General features: G+C 50.8%; 2 protein-coding genes across 3 annotated transcripts; both read left to right on the top strand.

The window, feature by feature from the left end:
- The first annotated feature begins 7,573 nt into the window (after positions 1 to 7,573).
- Positions 7,574 to 15,611, top strand: NEURL2 (neuralized E3 ubiquitin protein ligase 2). 2 transcript variants are annotated; one of them, XR_014527876.1, is made up of 3 exons: positions 7,574 to 8,296; positions 14,413 to 15,253; positions 15,500 to 15,611. XR_014527876.1 is itself a non-coding variant. In XM_083510728.1 (2 exons), the coding sequence occupies exons 1-2, from the start codon at positions 7,609 to 7,611 to the stop codon at positions 14,526 to 14,528; spliced, it is 804 nt and encodes a 267-aa protein (XP_083366854.1). In that variant the 5' UTR covers positions 7,574 to 7,608; the 3' UTR covers positions 14,529 to 15,611. The 2 variants fall into 2 exon arrangements, 1 of the variants encoding a protein (XP_083366854.1); XM_083510728.1 differs by having other exon boundaries at positions 14,413 to 15,611.
- A 669-nt stretch (positions 15,612 to 16,280) lies between these two features.
- SPATA25 (spermatogenesis associated 25) lies at positions 16,281 to 18,005 on the top strand. Its single transcript, XM_083510727.1, has 2 exons — positions 16,281 to 16,416; positions 17,140 to 18,005. The coding sequence occupies exons 1-2, from the start codon at positions 16,296 to 16,298 to the stop codon at positions 17,937 to 17,939; spliced, it is 921 nt and encodes a 306-aa protein (XP_083366853.1). The 5' UTR covers positions 16,281 to 16,295; the 3' UTR covers positions 17,940 to 18,005.
- Positions 18,006 to 18,047: the final 42 nt, after the last annotated feature.

The raw sequence follows: 18,047 nt of genomic DNA on the forward strand, positions 1-18,047 counted from the left end.
CCCCCTGACAGAGCAGGTCAGTATTATTATTATTAATTTAATTATTATTCATTACATTATACTTTTATTAAAAAAGTATTTATTATTAAAATAATTCAGCATTAATACACACATTTTGCCAATATACAAGCATACAAACATACCTTTCATACAATCCTTAAAAATGTTCAAACATACCTGCACTCAATCCCACAGATAATTATAATTATATTATAATTTTTTTAATTACTTATTTATTATTATTATCAGTGCTTTTTTCTGGGGGGACGCAGGGGGACACATACCCCTAAACATTTTATAAATCTTTGTACTTTTGTCCATTTACTGTACTTACCGGTACTTATTTATTTACAACATAGTCCACAACAACTCATACAGACAAACAAACAAACAAACAAACAAGCCCACCCACCACCATTGACAATTTCATTCTCAAAATTAAACTCCTATCCCCTTACACAAAGAAAGCATAACCTAAAAATACAAGACTTCCTTTATCCTCTCAATGGCCTCCTTGTTTACTTCTTGTGTACTGTTTCTTTTATTTCTGATTACTAGAATTTTTCCTAATTATGACTTTAAAAACCTCAGTCTCCTGTATTCCCTTTCCCCCGATTTGAACTATAAAATGATGATTTTCTAGACTCAAAATGAGAGCATCCCTAAACATATATATATATATTTTTAGAAAAAAGCACTATTATTATTATTATTATTTATTCAACTTATACGCCACCCTATACCCGGAGGTCTCAGGGTGATCACAACATATAAAATCAAACCGAAAGCAGTAACCCCGTGTTGGCCAAACTTGGGTGCACATGCCCATCATCTGAATGGCAATGCCCATCAACTTGGGGTGGGGCTCAAATATTTTATTGGGGGCCCTGAAGGGACCTCAGCCCCTCGGAGTTGGCTGCTTGGTCGATGGAATCCGACTCGGCCGAAGGCAGCTTCCTGCATGTTCCTAATGTGCTGGGATGGCAGGGTGAGCAACACGGGGGGGGGGCTGTTGCCCTCCTTCCTCCTTGGGGGGCATCTGGGTGGCTCCTAGGAGAAGCAGGCTATGGGACCTGCTATTGGGCCACTTGTCAGATGCAGCAGACCCCTTACGGGTAGCTTGTTTCCGTTTTAGTAATATATATGGAACAACTGATTGGTTCAAACTTGGGAGAGGAGGACGACAAGGCTGTATATTTGTCTCCCTGCTTATTTAACTCATATGCAGAATTCATCATGCGAAAGGCTGGGCGGGATGAATCCCAAGCTGGAGTTAAGTTTGCTGGAAGAAATGTCAACAACCTCAGATATGCACATGACACAGCCTTGATGGCAGAAAGTGAGGAGGAATTAAAGAACCTTTGAATGAGGGTGAAAGAGGAGAGCGCAAAATATGGTCTGAAGCTCAACATCAAAAAAACGAAGATCATGGCCACTGGTCCCATCACCTCCTGGCAAATAGATGGGGAAGAAATGGAGGCAGTGAGAGATTTTACTTTCTTGGGCTCCATGATCACTGCAGATGGTGACAGCAGCCACGAAATTAAAAGATGCCTGCTTCTTGGGAGAAAGGCGATGGCAAACCTAGACAGCATCTTAAAAAGCAGAGACATCACCTTGCCAACAAAGGTCCGTATAGTTCAAGCTCTGGTTTTCCCAGTAGTGATTTATGGAAGTGAGAGCTGGACCATAAAGAAGGCTGATTGCCAAAGAATGGATGCTTTTGAATTCTGGTGCTGGAGGAGCATGGACCAGCGCACACCAGGCCCTCCTGTCTTCCACTGCCTCCCGCACTTTGGTCAAACTCATGCTGGTAGCTTCAAGAACACTGTCCCACCATCTCATCCTCCGTCGTCCCCTTCTCCTTGCGCCCTCCATCTTTCCCAACATCAGGGTCTTTTCCAGCGAGTCTTCCCTTCACATGAGGTGGCCAAAGTCTTGGAGCCTCAGCTTCCGGATCTGTCCTTCCAGTGAGCACTCAGGGCTGATTTCCTTCAGAACGGAGAGGTTGGATCTTCTTGCAGTCCATGGGACTCTCAAGAGTCTCCTCCAGCACCAGAATTCAAAAGCATCAATTCTTCAGCGATCAGCCTTCTTTATGGTCCAGCTCTCACTTCCATACATCACTACTGGGAAAACCAGAGCTTTAACTATATGGGCCTTTGTTGGCAAGGTGATGTCTCTGCCAGGGATCTACAGGTATTTTAATATTTTGTTGGAAGCCGCCCAGAGTGGCTGGGGAAGCCCAGCCAGATGGGCGGGGTATAAATTATTATTATTATTATTATTATTATTATTATTATTATTATTATTATTATTATCTACTGGTGGGACAAGCCTGAACAGAATGGCTGAGGATTCAAGAAAATGGCCAGACCTTCCTTGGGGAGCAGGCCAGCCGTCTCAACTGACTTCAGCTGTCTGAGAGCAGGTGGAAGGAAGGTAGGTTTTTAGGGAAGGACGTTTGTGGCTTAAACCCCAAGTGTGACGTCAGTTTCCCCGTTGGGTCACAAGCAGCTGATCCCTGTTGTGCAAGCGTCACCCTCCAGATGCAAATGTCGCCATTTCAGGGAGCAACTTCTCCACCCACGTAAGAAGCACCTGCTGTTCTTTGAAGAGTCACTTCCTCCTCTGGGCACAGAACTCGAGTCACAAGGTCCCCCCGGGAGGGGACACGGGATTGTGATGGGGAGACTGGCCAGGCCAGTTGTGGTGCCCAAAGGCTTGCTGGGCAAATGGCCCGTTGCCTCAGGCCATCTGCTGAAAGGATACTCATCCTTGCAGAAGCTCATCCCCATCATGACAACGCCTGTCAGTTTATCAGGTTCCACAGCTCTTTGCCCCCCAACTCTGAGTCATCCATGGCTGATTCTGGGGAGAGTGGCTCATGGACTGCTCACCAGGCGCCTGGTGCGCCAGAGGATTGGCGTAAGAACTGGAGGGCATCAGAAGAGACTGCTGGATCAGGCCAGGGGCCCAGCCAGTCCAGCACCCTGTTCTCACAGGGGCCGGCCAGAGGTCTATTATCAGAAGCCTGCAAGCAGGATCCGAGCACCAGAGCAAAAGGAAAAGAAGTTTTTCAGCTATTGTAAAGGAAATACGCCAGAATCTGGCCAGATGCTGTTTCTGGTGGTTGAATCCCAGAAATGTAGGGGGAAGTCCTTTCGTGGGGCAACCCTTCCTCAAGAGTCATAGAGTTGGAAGAGACCACAAGGGCCATCGAGTCCAACCCCCTGCCAAGCAGGAAACACCATCAGAGCACTCCTGACATATGGTTGTCAAGCCTCTGCTTAAAGACCTCCAAAGAAGGAGACTCCACCACACTCCTGGGCAGCAAATTCCACTGTCAAACAGCTCTTACTGTCAGGAAGTTCTTCCTAATGTTTAGGTGGAATCTTCTTTCTTGTAGTTTGGATCCATTGCTCCGTGTCCGCTTCTCTGGGTCATCTAATCCAACCCCCTGCAATGGCAGAACCACAGGGAAAGCATCCCTGGCAGATGGCCACCCAACCCCTGCTTAAAAATCAGGGACCCCACCTCTTGTTAAACTTGTGGTCTCCAAAGAACCCCCCCCCCAAATTCTTTCCTACTGCTTGAAACAGGTGCCCCCCCAGCCTGTATTTATGCGTCAGAGGATTCCTGAGTGCAGAACCTGAGCTTTGATTGTCCCTATCGAAATTCATTTTCTTCATTTTAGTCTTCCTTCCCTCCCTCCTCTGAGCTCTTCAGGCAGCACGATAAGCTGGGCTTTGGCGAGGGACTCCGAGGGAGGAGGGAGGAGGATCCCTTGCAAGCCAGACTCTTGTGAAACCACTCACACTCAGGACACAAGGGAGAAACGTGTTTAGACGAAGGCACGCTTGGCAAATCCACAGTGTGATCAGCTCCTGTCCAGAAACCTATGTCCCCACTGTGGAAGGACGTGTGGATCCAGAATTGGCCTCCACAGTCACTTACAGACTCATTGTTAAGACCGTGTTTATGGAAGACAATCTTACTTGGCTACGAGGGATCGCCAAAGAATAATGTGTGTTCCTGCTAAACCTCTCCTCTCTCCTGCAACAGCTGCTGATGTTATACGATACAATAATCTTTATTGTCATTGTCCCATACAGAACAACGAAATTGAAAAATCGACATAAGACATTCAAAAACCAACAAGCCTGCTATCCCAGCTATCCCAACCTGGTTAGCCCCCTTAAAACTCTGATATCCCATAATAAAATACAATATACTCCCATAGAGACTCCTTACACCAAAATCGCATTTGGGTAGAAACTGTTTCTCAGGCCTCTAGTCCTAGTCTTTATAACCCTGTACCTTCTTCCAGAAGGCAGAAGCTGAAAGAGATAATTTCCGGGGTGCGCACTATCCTGCGGTATCTCTGCAGCTTTCTCATGGCACCTGGAAGCATAGATTTGATCCAAGGTGGGAAGAGTGCACCCAATTATTCTTTCCACAGTCTTTACAACCCTGGACAGCCTTGTTTTTTCCCTGACTGTGCAGCTCCCAAACCACACACACAGACCATAAGTTGATACACTCTCCACAGTGCAATGGTAGAATGCCGTCAACAGCTCCTTTGTTTAGTTCATTTATGAGCAACACCTCTGGGTGATGTGACAATTGCTGCGTCACCGGCTGGCTGCCCGGCCTGCCCCAAGGCAACCTCATTGCGCCTGGCAAGTTCCTGGGCAGTGCAAAGTACTTCATGGAGAGCTGGAAGGGAGCCAAAGGCTCAACTCCAACCCTGGGCAGCGCAGGAATCACAGCTCATCACGCTGGCAGCTTTCTTCACGCACAATAATTTTTCTGAGCCTCTTGCTTGTGTATCCTCACAACCAAACGGTGCATTAGGAAGAAACCCCTGGTTGGATCAGTCCAAAAGTCCTGCCTGTGCTTCCATGAAGCCCACAAACGGCCATAAAGGCAACAAGCTCTCCCCATAGTAGCTTCCAAGCAAGTGGATCCGCTGATAGACTGCTCCTGAACATGGAAGTTCTGTATAGCTGCCAGGGCTAGCTGCTGTTACATCCGCAGAGTCTTCTGGATCAGGCCAATGGCCCATCTAGACCAACATCCTGTTCTCACAGGGGCCAAGCAGATACTCCAAAGGGAAACCCACAAGCAGGATCCGAACACAAGAGCCGTCTCTCCTGCTGCTGTTTCCTGCAGTTGATATTCAAAAGCCTTGCTCCTCTGGCCAGGAGCCACGGAGAGCCTCTCCTTCAGGAATTTAGCCAATCCTCTTTTAAGGTTGGTGGCCGTCACTGGCACCTCCAAGAGGGAGTTCCATATTTATAGGAGGAGCTGCTCCTGAAACTTCAGCTGGTGGAGAATTTGGCAGCCAGTCTGAGCATAAAGCACGAATCTTGGTCCGACTTCACTGGCTACCAGTTAGTTTCCGGGCCCAATTCAAAGTGCTGCTCTTGACCTATAAAGCCTTAAACAGCTCAGGATATGATCCTTCCCAGACCCTGAGATCATCCTCCAAGGCCCTTCTTTGTGTGTCTCCTTCATGAGAGGTCCAGGGGCGGAAACATGAGAAAGGGCCTTTTCTGTGGTGGCTCCCTGCTTGTGCAATGCTCTCCCCAGGGAGTCCCGCCTGGCGCCTTCATTACATCTCTTTAGGTGCCAGGCAGAAATATTCCTCTTTTCTCGGGCCTTAGGCTGGTTAAGCCATCTATAGCTTTTAAAGGAGGGAGGAGGTGGTTGTTTCTGTTTGTTATTGTATTACACATTTCTGTGTTTTTATACTGTCAGCCGCCATGTGATCCTCGGATGAAGGGCGGTATACAAATCTAACAAATTTATTAAATAAATAAAATCTGCTCCATGTTGATCCTCCTCTACCATCATTAATTTGTCTGTCCCCCCCCCTCCACCCCATCTAAGCTAGTGCCCATTACCTCCTTTAATTTATTAATTTGATTTAACCTTCTTCCTTCGGGCTTGTAAGACAGACCTATTCTACCTGGCCTTTAATCTGAATTCAGCCTGATCTTTTCTTTCCCTTCTCTTTCCTCCCCCTCCCCTTTTTTGAGACCCCACAGCTAATTCTCCCCTGGTCTCCTCGCTGGCCCAAGTAGGACCAATTCAGCCAGCAGCCCTGGGGATTATAGAATCATAGAATCCTAGAGTTGGAAGAGACCACAAGGGCCATCGAGTCCAACCCCCTGCCAAGCAGGAAACACCATCAGAGCACTCCTGACATATGGTTGTCAAGCCTCTGCTTAAAGACCTCCAAGGTAGGAGACTCCACCACACTCCTTGGCAGCAAATTCCACTGTCAAACAGCTCTTACTGTCAGGAAGTTCTTCCTAATGTTTAGGTGGAATCTTCTTTCTTGTAGTTTGGATCCATTGCTCCGTGTCCGCTTCTCTGGAGCAGCAGAAAACAACCTTTCTCCCTCCTCTATGTGACATCCTTTTATATATTTGAACATGGCTATCATATCACCCCTTAACCTCCTCTTCTCCAGGCTAAACATGCCCAGCTCCCTTAGCCGTTCCTCATAAGGCATCGTTTCCAGGCCTTTGACCATTTTGGTTGCCCTCCTCTGGACACGTTCCAGTTTGTCAGTGTCCTTCTTGAACTGTGGTGCACAGAACTGGACACAGTACTCCAGGTGTGGTCTGACCAGAGCAGAATACAGTGGCACTATTACTTCCCTTGATCTAGATGCTATACTCCTATTGATGCAGCCCAGAATTGCATTGGCTTTTTTAGCTGCCGCGTCACACTGTTGGCTCATGTCAAGTTTGTGGTCAACCAAGACTCCTAGATCCTTTTCACATGTACTGCTCTCAAGCCAGGTGTCACCCATCTTGTATTTGTGCCTCTCATTTTTTTTTGCCCAAGTGCAATACTTTACATTTCTCCCTGTTAAAATTCATCTTGTTTGTTTTGGCCCAGTTCTCTAATCTGTCAAGGTCGTTTTGAAGTGTGATCCTGTCCTCTGGGGTGTTAGCCACCCCTCCCAGTTTGGTGTCATCTGCAAATTTGATCAGGATGCCCTTGAGTCCATCATCCAAGTCGTTGATAAAGATGTTGAATAAGACCGGGCCCAAGACACCCCACTAGTCACTGTGGCACCCCACTAGTCACTCTTCTATTATCTAACACTTATTAGATGGATTTCCACTGAATTGATTTCTGAACTTTGAATTTTATTGTTATTCATGCTTTTATACTGTATTTTATGCTGCTTTTACAATTAGGTGTTTTAAATTTGTTGTTAGCTGCCCTGAGCCCGGTTTTTGAACAGGGAAGTGCAGGGTATAAATAAAAAAAATTATTATTATTACCACACCTCATGGCATTGCCGTCCATCAAATAATTATACACTGGCTGAAGCAAGCTGGCATTGCCCACACCCAAAAGCAGCACATGGTGCCCTCTGTTGTGCCACCCTGATGCCCAGGGCTTCCATTCTGTAGCAGGCCAGGCTGCCCTTTCCTTGCAACTCACAGGGCATTAGGACCCGGCCGGCTCCTACCAGCCCACACCGTTCCCTATTTGGAGACCTCAAGTGTCCTGGCGACAGCAGCTGCCCTGACTCGGAGCCCCCTTAAAATAGCCTCAGTCCTGCCCGCGAGAAGCCCAGGGATGAGTGCTGCAGGCCACCCGCCCACCCGCTTCCACCGAATCCACGGGGCCAATGTCTGCGTCGACCCTTCGGGCACCCAGGCCACCCGCGTGGAGAGCTTTGCCAATGGCGTCTGCTTCAGCCGGGAGCCCCTGGCGCCCGGGCAGATCTTCCTGGTGGAGATTGAGGAGAAGGAGTTGGGCTGGTGCGGCCACCTGCGGGTGGGGCTGACCGCCCATGACCCTCGCAGCCTGGAGACGGTGCCCGAGTACTCCCTGCCAGACCTGGTCAACCTGGGCGACAGCTGGGTCTTCGCCATCACCCGCAACCACAACCGGGTCACCCAGGACGCTGCTGGGGAAGAGGCCCCCGCCCGGGTGAGGGGCTTCTTCTCTGACCCCTACTTGCTCATCGAGAAGGTCAGGATCCCTCGGGACAAGCTGGTGGGCCGCAGCAGGCCAGGCCGCTACAGCCACCTTCTGGACGACCTGTACAGGACCAACGTGCTGCCTGCCACGGCCCGGAGGAGCAGGATCGGGGTGCTGTTCTCCCCACAGCCGGACGGGACAGCCGACATGCACATTGTCATCAACGGGGAGGACATGGGTCCCAGCGCCAGAGGCCTCCCGGGCTCCCGGCCCCTTTACGCTGTGGTCGACATCTTTGCTTCCACCAAGAGCGTCCGCCTCATCCAGGTGGAATACGGATGTAGGTATCCTCAGCTCTCAAACGGGCATGGTCCCCGGACCATGGGGCAAAGGGCCGTAGCTCAAAGGTGGAGCAGCCTCATGGCAGCTGTGGGGCTGGGAGAGACGACTCCTGCCGGGAATCCTGGAAGGGCATTGCTGCCTGTCAGTGTAGGCCGTACTAAGCTAGATAGATCAATGGGCAGACTGCACGAGGCAGCTTCCTAGGCAGATCAGAGCTGGTGGATGGCATTGTCACAAGAAGGGAGACTTTCTGGAGGTTTGGATCCTGATGGCCCCAAGGCAACAGCTGGGTGGGCTACTCAGGTGAAGGGGAGAGGGAGAGAGGAGGTGGTCAAGCCCAGAAGCAGGCAGCCGGCTGCTGGGTCGTCTTAGGAAGGGTGGGGGGCGATGGACAGAGAAAGCGAGCCTTGCCCCAAAGGGATAAGAAGGCAGGAGGAGAGGGAGGTTTAACGCTGTCCATACAAATAAGACACTTTGAAGAGCGGCTGGCAGGAGAATCCTAGAATTGTGGAGCTGGGAGGGGTCCCAAGGGGTCATCTGGTCCCACCCCCCTGCCGTGCAGGAATCACAGCAGGTTGGTCCAGCATAGAGGCAGGAATGAGATGGAGCGATAACTCTGGATGTTCCAGGCGCGTTTCTTGTCACTGGGAGACCGAAGCCCCTGCTCCCTCAGTCCGCACTGATTCAATTGCCAAAGCTAGTCAAAGTAGAGTGGTACCTTGGGTTACAGACGCTTCAGGTTACATACGCTTCAGGTTACAGACTCCGCTAACCCAGAAATAGTACCTCGGGTTAAGAACTTTGCTTCAGAATGAGAACAGAAATCGCATGGCGGCAGCGGGAGGCCCCATTAGCTAAAGTGGCGCCTCAGGTTAAGAACAGTGTCAGGTTAAGAACAGACCTCTAGAACGATTTAAGTTCTTAACCCGAGGGACCACTGTATTATGAGAAGACAACAAAGCGCCTTGAACGCTCTGAAACAGGCTGTCTGAATGTCAAGCCCAATCGCCTGGGAGCGGAGAGACCAGGAGGCGTTGGAGCCAGAGAGGCAGGGATCCAGGAGGGAGCCTGACAAAGAGGATTGCAGAATCCCAGGGATGCGAGGGACCCCAAAGGGTCTTCTAGCCCCGGGAAGCACAGATCAAGAGCGCCAAGAACTCTTGCCGCCAGAAAGATCTCCCTAAGGATTAGTCAGGCTCTCCTTTCTCGTAATCTGAATCCGGGGCTCAGGGAGACCCAGGAGGCGTTTCTGGCTCCATTATCTGTTGGCAAACAGAGCAGGGGTATAATTAGCAAGCATCCCGCGCTGGCCGCTCTCTTCAGTCCCATGTGCGCAAGGGATCTATTTTTAGGGAGGGTTTGTTTTCTCTGCCGCACTGGCAAAGCCCTGGCCCCTTTGCCTGCCTGCCTTCGTGGCCAGTGGTTCTCCCGCCCGGGCAAGGAGGAAGGTGGTGGGCCGGGTGCGAGGTTCGGGGAGGCCAGGGAATGCAGCCACCCCACGGGGCTTGCTGTGGCTTAGCTGCAGGTGGCATTCAGTAGTTAACCTACGGAACTCCCTTCCACAGGAGGCAGCAATGGCCATCAACATAATAATAATAATAATAATAATAATAATAATAATAATAATAATAAAATAAAATTTTATTTATATCCCGCCCTTCCCAGCCAAAGCCGGGCTCAGGGCAGCTGACAACAATAGAAGGAACACAGCATTCTAAAATCAATTCATTCTAAAATAAATTCAAAGTCAGATTAATGGCCACCATTGGGCTAGAGTTCTGTGAGGATTACAGAAGGAGAGAGGGGGTCAGACTGTGCCTTGGCCAAAGGCCTGGTGGAACAGTTCTGTCTTGAAGGCCATGCGGAAAGATGTCAAGTCCCTTATGGCAGAGCGTTCCACCAGATCGGGGCCACAGCTGAAAAAGCCCTGACTCTGGTTAGGCCAGCCTGACCTCCCTGTGGCCCGGGACCTCCAAGATGTTTTGGTTTTGAAGGAGGATTGGACCAATTCATAGAAGAAAATAAAGCTACTGAGGGCTGCCAGCCGCAGCGGCTCTGCTCTGCCTCCACAATGTTCTTGTGCCTGAATCCTGTTTTGGCGTTTCTCTGCTCAGCGACTGTGAGAACTGGGTGCTGGGCCAGGCGGGCCATGGGCCTGATCCTGCACCCTCTTCCTATGGAGGCTTGATGTGATAGCAGAACCTCCAGGCCCAGGGACAGTCTATCTCTCAACACCAGATTATGGGGAACAACCATTGGAGAGCGCTTTCGCACTCGGGTCTTGCTTGTGGGCTTGGATCCTGCTGGCCTCTGTGAGGCTGGGATGCTGGACTAGATGGGTCCCTGGCCTGATCCAGCAAGCTCTTCTGGTGTTAACAGAGAGTGAGCCCTGCAGAGAGAGAGGCTGCGGAGGGCCAGGCATGAGGGCTCATTGTGCTGCAGAGAAAGCCTAGCTCCACTTCCTCCAGGTTCCGGCCATTCCATGCCCAATGCCAAGTCGCGGAGGTCCTTGCCTGGCTTTGCCAGCTGTGCCCCATGAAGCTGCAAAGAAAGATGAGCTGGGATGTGTGGGAATCCTCCTGCAGTGCAAGGCCTTCCTTGGCCAGAAAGGACCTTTTCCTTCTCTAGCTGACATTCGCACAGAGAGGATGGGAGGCAAAAGGTGCTTTCAGCGTCATGTGTGGGAACAGTGGGAGGCTCCACAGATTTGCTGGAACCAGGGAATATAGAATCACAGAATCAGAGCTGCAGAGTTGGAAGGGGTCCCTCAGGGTCATCCAGACCAACCCCAGCATGCAGGAATCACACCTAACAAGCCCCACCCAAAAACCTCCAGTGACGGACACCAACTTCCGAGTAACTGGGAGCGTTTCCTTTCCGCCTTTTAGGGTAGTCTTTAAAAGATACCTGGAGGTTACATTTCTTCTTGAAATGGGGAGGGGATCCATTTTGCAGTCAAAAAACTGAGTATGCATTTCCGAGCATGAATTTCTCAAGTTAAATATCTGATGCCTCTTAGCAACAATGTTCTGCTGCAGCGCAGCTTCCTTCTTTTATTATTATTATTAAATTTTATTAAATGTTACCCAAAACATGAAAAAAAGAAATAGAAACATTACATAACCATACAGTAAAACATTCATCTACACAATTTTCCAGAATGCAGACTAGAAAAGAAGAAAGACAAAAGGTAAAAGAAAGAAACAAGAAAAAGAATGAAGGGGGGAAAAATACTTTTCATAATCAATTATTCCAAATTCATACTTCAAACATTACAATATATAAATCCTAGTTAAAATATTATAAAAGACTTCCACCGCATTCTTTGGCAAGGCGTTTCACCAGAACACACAGAGAACTGGGTCTAGTTCCGCAAAGGCCTTTTTTGTGTTTTGTTTTTGTGTGTCTTGGGATGTCAGGCTGTGAAGAAACCTCCTTGGAGAGGTCTGCCAATTTCCTCTTTGGCCTGCATGCAAATTCCTCCCCCCTCTGCTTCCTGGTAACCTGGGAAAGGCATGCAAGAAGCATTAAGCCCAAGGCAGGGTTGATGCCCCACCTCAGTCCAGGCCCCCACCTCTGGATGAGACCTGTCCAAACAAGAAGGCTTCTGTGGCTGCAGAGACCAATATGGGAGAGACATGTTTTGTTGCAGCTGGGGCAAAGGAAGGCGTCTGGTTGTGCTGCTACAGATGCACCAGGGTGTTTTTTTCCTTTCTGCGCTTCTCCCAGCGGTCGTTCCTCCTCTGCTTCCTGCTATGAATGTCTGCCTCCAGGCACTGCGGTCACCTGCAAAGGATTCCCACACACTGGGGTTGATGTTGCCAGCCTTCGTGTCACAATTGATACAGCAGACTCTTCTCATGTCCTTATGGTAACCAAACCACAGAGTCTTGCATTGCTGGAGGATTCAGCTCGCACTTCGAAAGCAGTCCAAGTGTGTTAGCAGAGTGACAGGCCACTTGGTGTTTTTCAGTCTTCAAGGAGCCTTTAGGGCGTTGAAAGGGAGGCAGCGGCGTTGGCAAAACAAGCCCGGTTGTTGTGTTAGGAACATGGAAGTTATGTCTGGAAGCACCAGGAGGTGAAGAGAGATGCTGCCTCTGACAGGGAGCCAAAGGGAGGTTTTCACCCAAGGTGTGAGCGCAGCTTGTCTTTGGCATGTACATACTGGCAAAGTGGGTGAGGAATGAAGGGGGAAGTTGGTTCCCCATGCCAAAGTGGCATGGTGCCACCCCATGGGCTGGCCCTCCATGGGCTTATGGGCTTATACATATCAAGCCTTCATCTTAACAAAAACATTCACAAGCCCAGGGCCGTCTTAACCATAAGCACCAGGGGTGCGGGGCACTGAAGGAGCCCAAGCAAGAGCTTTAGGACAGGAATCTGCTGCAAGAACGAGGCCCGAAAATGCTGCCCGGGTGAATCTGTTGGGCGAAAGGCCAGGCGAACCACCCAGGCAGGAAAGCTCATTACAAACAGGCAGGCAGGAAGAGGAACGGTCTCCTCACGTTGCCCAGCAAGGGCGCAGTCAAAAGGGGGCTTCCCTTCCCTCTTGGGCCACTTGGCTCTGGGGGATTTGCAGATGGAGACTCACAGGGGAAGGAGGTCTTGCCAGGAGAGCAAACTGGGGCACACTCATTCAGATGTGTTGCCAGGCTGAACTATCTGCCTTTCCAAACAACGGCATTGCAGCAGCCCAGGCCCAGCAGCTGCTCCTCTGCCCTCCGTGGGAGCTGGCAAGGCAGCCAGGCTCTTGATGGTGCTCCTTCCTCCTCATGTGCAAGGAGGAAACATGTCACTCTCTTTTTTAAAAAATAAAATATTTATTAAGATTTTTTGAAATATTACAGTAAAAATGAAAAAGAAAAAATACAAAATAAAAGCAGTTAAAAACACACATATTTTCTATTACTTATTTTCCTTTAGCTTATTTCCCGGACCTCCTCATACCTCCCTTTTTTGTATTCCACTTCAATTTATTGGTTCAGCAAATCCTTACCATTAGATTTTAACCCATTTATAACCCTTTTTTCATATTCTCTTAGATCATTACAGCTGGAAACCCCTTAATTGCTATCCAACATCATTCTATCATTCATTAATTTTACAATATTTCTGTAGATAGTCTTTAAATTTCTTCCATTCTTCTTCCACCGACTCTTCTCCCTGGTCTCGGATTCTGCCAGTCATTTCTGCCAATTCCATATAGTCCATCACCTTCATCTGCCATTCTTCCAAAGTGGGTAAATCTTGTGTCTTCCAATACTTCGCAATGAGTATTCTTGCTGTTGTTGTAGCATACATAAAAAAAAGTTCTGTCCTTTAACACCAATTGGCCGACTATGCCCAGGAGAAAGGCCTCTGGTTTCTTCAAGAAGGTATATTTAAATACCTTTTTCAGTTCATTATATATCATTTCCCAGAAAGCCTTAATCCTTGGGCACGTCCACCAAAGGTGAAAGAATGTACCTTCAGTTTCTTTGCATTTCCAGCATTTATTATCGGGCAAATGATAGATTTTTGCAAGCTTGACTGGGGTCATGTACCACCTGTATATCATTTTCATAATATTCTCTCTTAAGGCATTGCATGCCGTAAACTTCATACCTGTGGTCCATAACTGTTCCCAGTCAGCAAACATGATATTGTGTCCAACATCTTGTGCCCATGAAACATGTCTCTCTCACTGAGCCTCAGCTGGAAGGTCTCTCCAGAGCTGTAGGGATGCTGCCTCCTGCCTAATGCCCCGGCCTAGGAGTACGGTACATCTAAGGGCTCGCGCAACAGCCACTGTGTTCCCTTGAGCTGTTCAGGCATTGAGGGAGCTCTTTGGTCAGTGTCATCGAATGATGAATTGTAGAGTTGGATTGGGCCCCTTGCAAGGCAAGAATCGCAGCTAAAGGATCCCCAACAGATGGCTATCCAACCTGTTTTAAATACCTCCATCACCTTCTGAGGTCATCCGTTCCACAGTTGAACAGCTCTTACCTACAGAAGGTTTCTTGTCTTGCTAGGGCTGGGGTGGGTGCTCTCTCCAGGAAAGAGGAACGGGTCCCAATCCTCATGCTGAGGTTGTCTCACAGCCAAGTCCCCTTCTTTCTCTTCTTTTCCTCCCAGTCCCCTCCCTGCAGACCCTCTGCCGGCTGGCCATCCAGAAGCACATTGCCCACCGGCTAGACATCGATGGGCTCGACCTCCCTCCATCGCTGAAGAACTTCTGCAAATACGAGTGAAGTGACCAAGGCTTCTTCTTCACCTGCACGAGTCGCCCACCCAAGAGACTTGATGGAGGGTCCACAAGAATGAGCCGAGAGCAGTGAAGCCGCGCTTCGTCCTTGCTCTGTCCCCAGAATGCCAGCCTTAGGGGCCTCACTTCCCACATAGCCGCTGGGGAGCCACGTATATGGCGAGAGACTCACTGAAGGGGCAAGACCACCAGTCCCAGCCCTCCAAACAACAGCAGGACCCTGAAATAGCAGGAACAGTCCAAGGGAGGATTTGATTTTCAGACGGCAAGATGTAGCGGTGAACTGGAAGCACCGGCCAACTGCCCTGTTTCTAGGTGTACTGGGAACTACAGAATATGCTCTGACAGACAGCCTACATGCGAAGAGATTTTTTAAAAAAGATCACTAGGGGAATCTGCTTACTCAGAACATGCCAAGAATGTTTCTGCAGGAAAAATTCAGCCTTGAGCGAGTTTGGTAAGCGAGGAAGTGCCCTATTTTTCTCGCCGATCCAGCTCTCAGAACAACGGCATGCTTTCCCTCCGAGGTGACTTAACTTCTACACACGTGTAAAGCTAAGGCGAGGGAGCAGCTCTACGCAAGCGTGTGAAGTTTGTAGGGCCACGGGCTCCACTTTTGCGGGTTCCCCAGCAGCCCACTGTTGTTCTGACTCGACATCATAGTAGTGTGTTTATGGAAGAAATGCACTATGTAGAAGAAGAAGAAGAAGAGTTTGGATTTGATATCCTGCCTTTCACTCCCTTTAAGGAGTCTCAAAGCGGCTAACATTCTCCTTTCCCTTCCTCCCCCACAACAAACACTCTGTGAGGTGAGTGGGGCTGAGAGACTTCAGAGAAGTGTGACTGGCCCAAGGTCACCCAGCAGCTGCATGTGGAGGAGCGGAGACGCGAACCCGGTTCCCCAGATTACGAGTCCACCGCTCTTAACCACTACACCACACTGGCTCTCAAATGTAGACCTCCGAGGCCCAGAAGGTGTTGCTGCTATGGGGAAAGGGGGGGGGGCGCATCGCACACTAGGCTTTATGGAAGTCATGCCAGTTCAATAAAAGGTACCTTAGAACAGCAACAAGAAGTCCTGGGAGTGTCCCTTTCCTGCAACCTCTGCTCCCTTTCCCTCCTGGTTATGCAGCAGAGGGCTCCCAAGCGAGGGAGGCTCGGTTTTATTGCCCTGATACTGCAGTACATAAATGGCAGTGTAAATGGGAATGAAACGATCAAGGGGGTGGAGAACGGCTGCAGTGTTTGGGACTTTTGCAGTGGTTTTCCACCTGTGGGTCCCCAAATGTTCTTGGACTACAACTCCCATCATCCGGGAGCTCTGGCCTTGCTAGCTAGGGGTGATGGGAGTTGTAGTTCAACAACACCTGGGGATAGCACATAACCTATGGAACTCGCTCCCACAGGAGGCAGCGTTGCTTCTGACTGCAAGCTGCTGGAAACTGCTTGAGGGGAGAATGGCTCTTGTGCCCAGAGCCTGCTTCTGGGATTCCTGTAATGGGCATCTGGTTGGCTGCTGTGAGAACAGGAGGCTGGACTCGATGGGCCCTGGGCCTGATCCAGCAGGCTCTCCTTATGTACTTATGGGGGGGCAAATGCTGGGGGCCGGAAGAGGCTTAGCAACCTGCTGGCTTCCCCAGATCCCCCCCCCCATTGAGCCAAGTGGCCCCAACTCCTTGGAGCAGCCGAGGGGCAAGGCTGCCCAGGGGCTCTGTGTGAGGTAAGGGCCGAGCCCTGTGACGCTGGTTCTAGAATGGGGAGAGTTCAGGACAGGCACAGCACTGAGGCAGCCACAGGCCAGCTCTCAGCGGACACCATGTCCTATTATGGGATGGGGAAACCTTCCGCAGGCTTCTATCCATCTCCAAGTGCAGGTAATGGCTCCCCTTTCGTCCCCCGAGGCGTTTTGTGCAGACAACGCCCTCCTCCCCACACATTGTCGTCCCCCCCAACCCACTGAATTGGTGTGTGGAGGGAGCTCTTCATGCCACCCCAGAGATGGGTGGCTGTCTTCTTAGACGCACAGAAGTGGGACCCCCAACGGTCATCTGATCCACCCCCCTGCCCGGCAATGCAATAATCCCTGGCAGATGGACAGGGATGAAAACCTCCAATGGACAAGAGTCCAGCACCTTCTGAGGTGGTCCACTCCGCTGCCAAACCCCTCTTTGACAAGGCCAGAGAAGAGGCCCCAGCGCTACAGGGATGAGGCCCGAGGAAGAGGCAGGCCGGGGGGGGGGAGCTGATATGGGACACACGGAACCATCTCCTAAGCTCTCTGGTTTCTTCTGGGGCGGAGTGGGAAGCCGGGAACCCATGGAATGAAAATTACAGCTGCAGCTCGACTCTCGCTCCAGTTTATCTTCCTCTTGGGAAAGCGATTACTCAGCAGCAAGAGGCGAGTGAGTGTGTGGGCCATGGAAACTGGTATTGAGGGCATGGGAGGAATTTAGCACCCTCAATTCACCCCGCCTTCAATCTAGCCTGACAACAAGAGCCCCCAAGTTGTCCTCCCCACACACCCTCCTCGCCAATCCACCTCTGCCCCAGACACTCCAGTTGGTGCCCCCCCAAACACACGCCTTTATTTTGGACAGGAGAATCGGGCAGCAGAGAGGTTGAAATGGCACCGAGTGGCCCGTCAAGCCTCTACCCTGGGATGCCAAGGGAGGCCCCAGCTTCGGGGGGGCTCTCCTCTGCCATCGGGCTCCTGAGGAGGAAGCTGCAAGCCAAGCAGGGGGATCCGCACCAGCTCAGCGGCCCCCAGCTGCTCCAGGATCCGGACGCCAAGCCGCCTTGTGGAGGAGCCTGCTGGTCACCGGGGACAGCTGGGCAAGGGGCGCCAGAAAGGTGGGAGCCACACCGAGGCCTCTGCTGCAGGAAGCTGTGCCCTCAGGGACCGGACCAGGAATATCCTGCCGAGCAGACGGGCGACCGGTGGCTCTTCCTCTCCTCTGTGCCCCCGCCCCTTCCTCTCAGCCAGCCCCCCAAGGACTTTGCCAGCTCCGGCGGAGACTTTGCGCTGGCCAGGTGGGGATTCTTGCCCAGCGGGGTCTTCCTGATGTCAGCCAAGTTTGGTAAGGACAGAGAGGCCCAGCCCCCGCTGCACCTGCCCCCCAACATCTGCATCCTGACCCTGGCCATGATGATCGCTGGCATTCCCACGGTCCCCGTGCCGGGCGTGCGGGAGGAAGACATGGTCCACGCTGCCCAGTGCTTTGTGGCGGAGAACCTGGAGCCTGGCAGCGCGCAAGGGGAGGCAGCACAGAGGAGGAGGAGGAGGAGGTGGGCTGCCATGCAGCCCCTGGGGCCTTCCTGCAAGAGGGGGGACAAGCAGAGGAAGAGGGCCACCCACAGGAGCCTCCTGCCCCTGTTCCTGGCGCAGCTGGAGAAGTGAGGGCAGGGGGGAAGAAACGCTTAATTCTGTTTTGAAAAGCCAACATAAAGGGTTTGTGAAAAGCAAGGCTCTTTGCTTATGTCCGTGCTTCTGCGTCTGTAAGCAGGT

The sequence above is a fragment of the Podarcis liolepis genome (genome assembly GCF_965112155.1).
Source record: "Podarcis liolepis genome assembly, chromosome: 6".
Classification (NCBI taxonomy): Eukaryota; Metazoa; Chordata; class Lepidosauria; order Squamata; family Lacertidae; genus Podarcis; species Podarcis liolepis.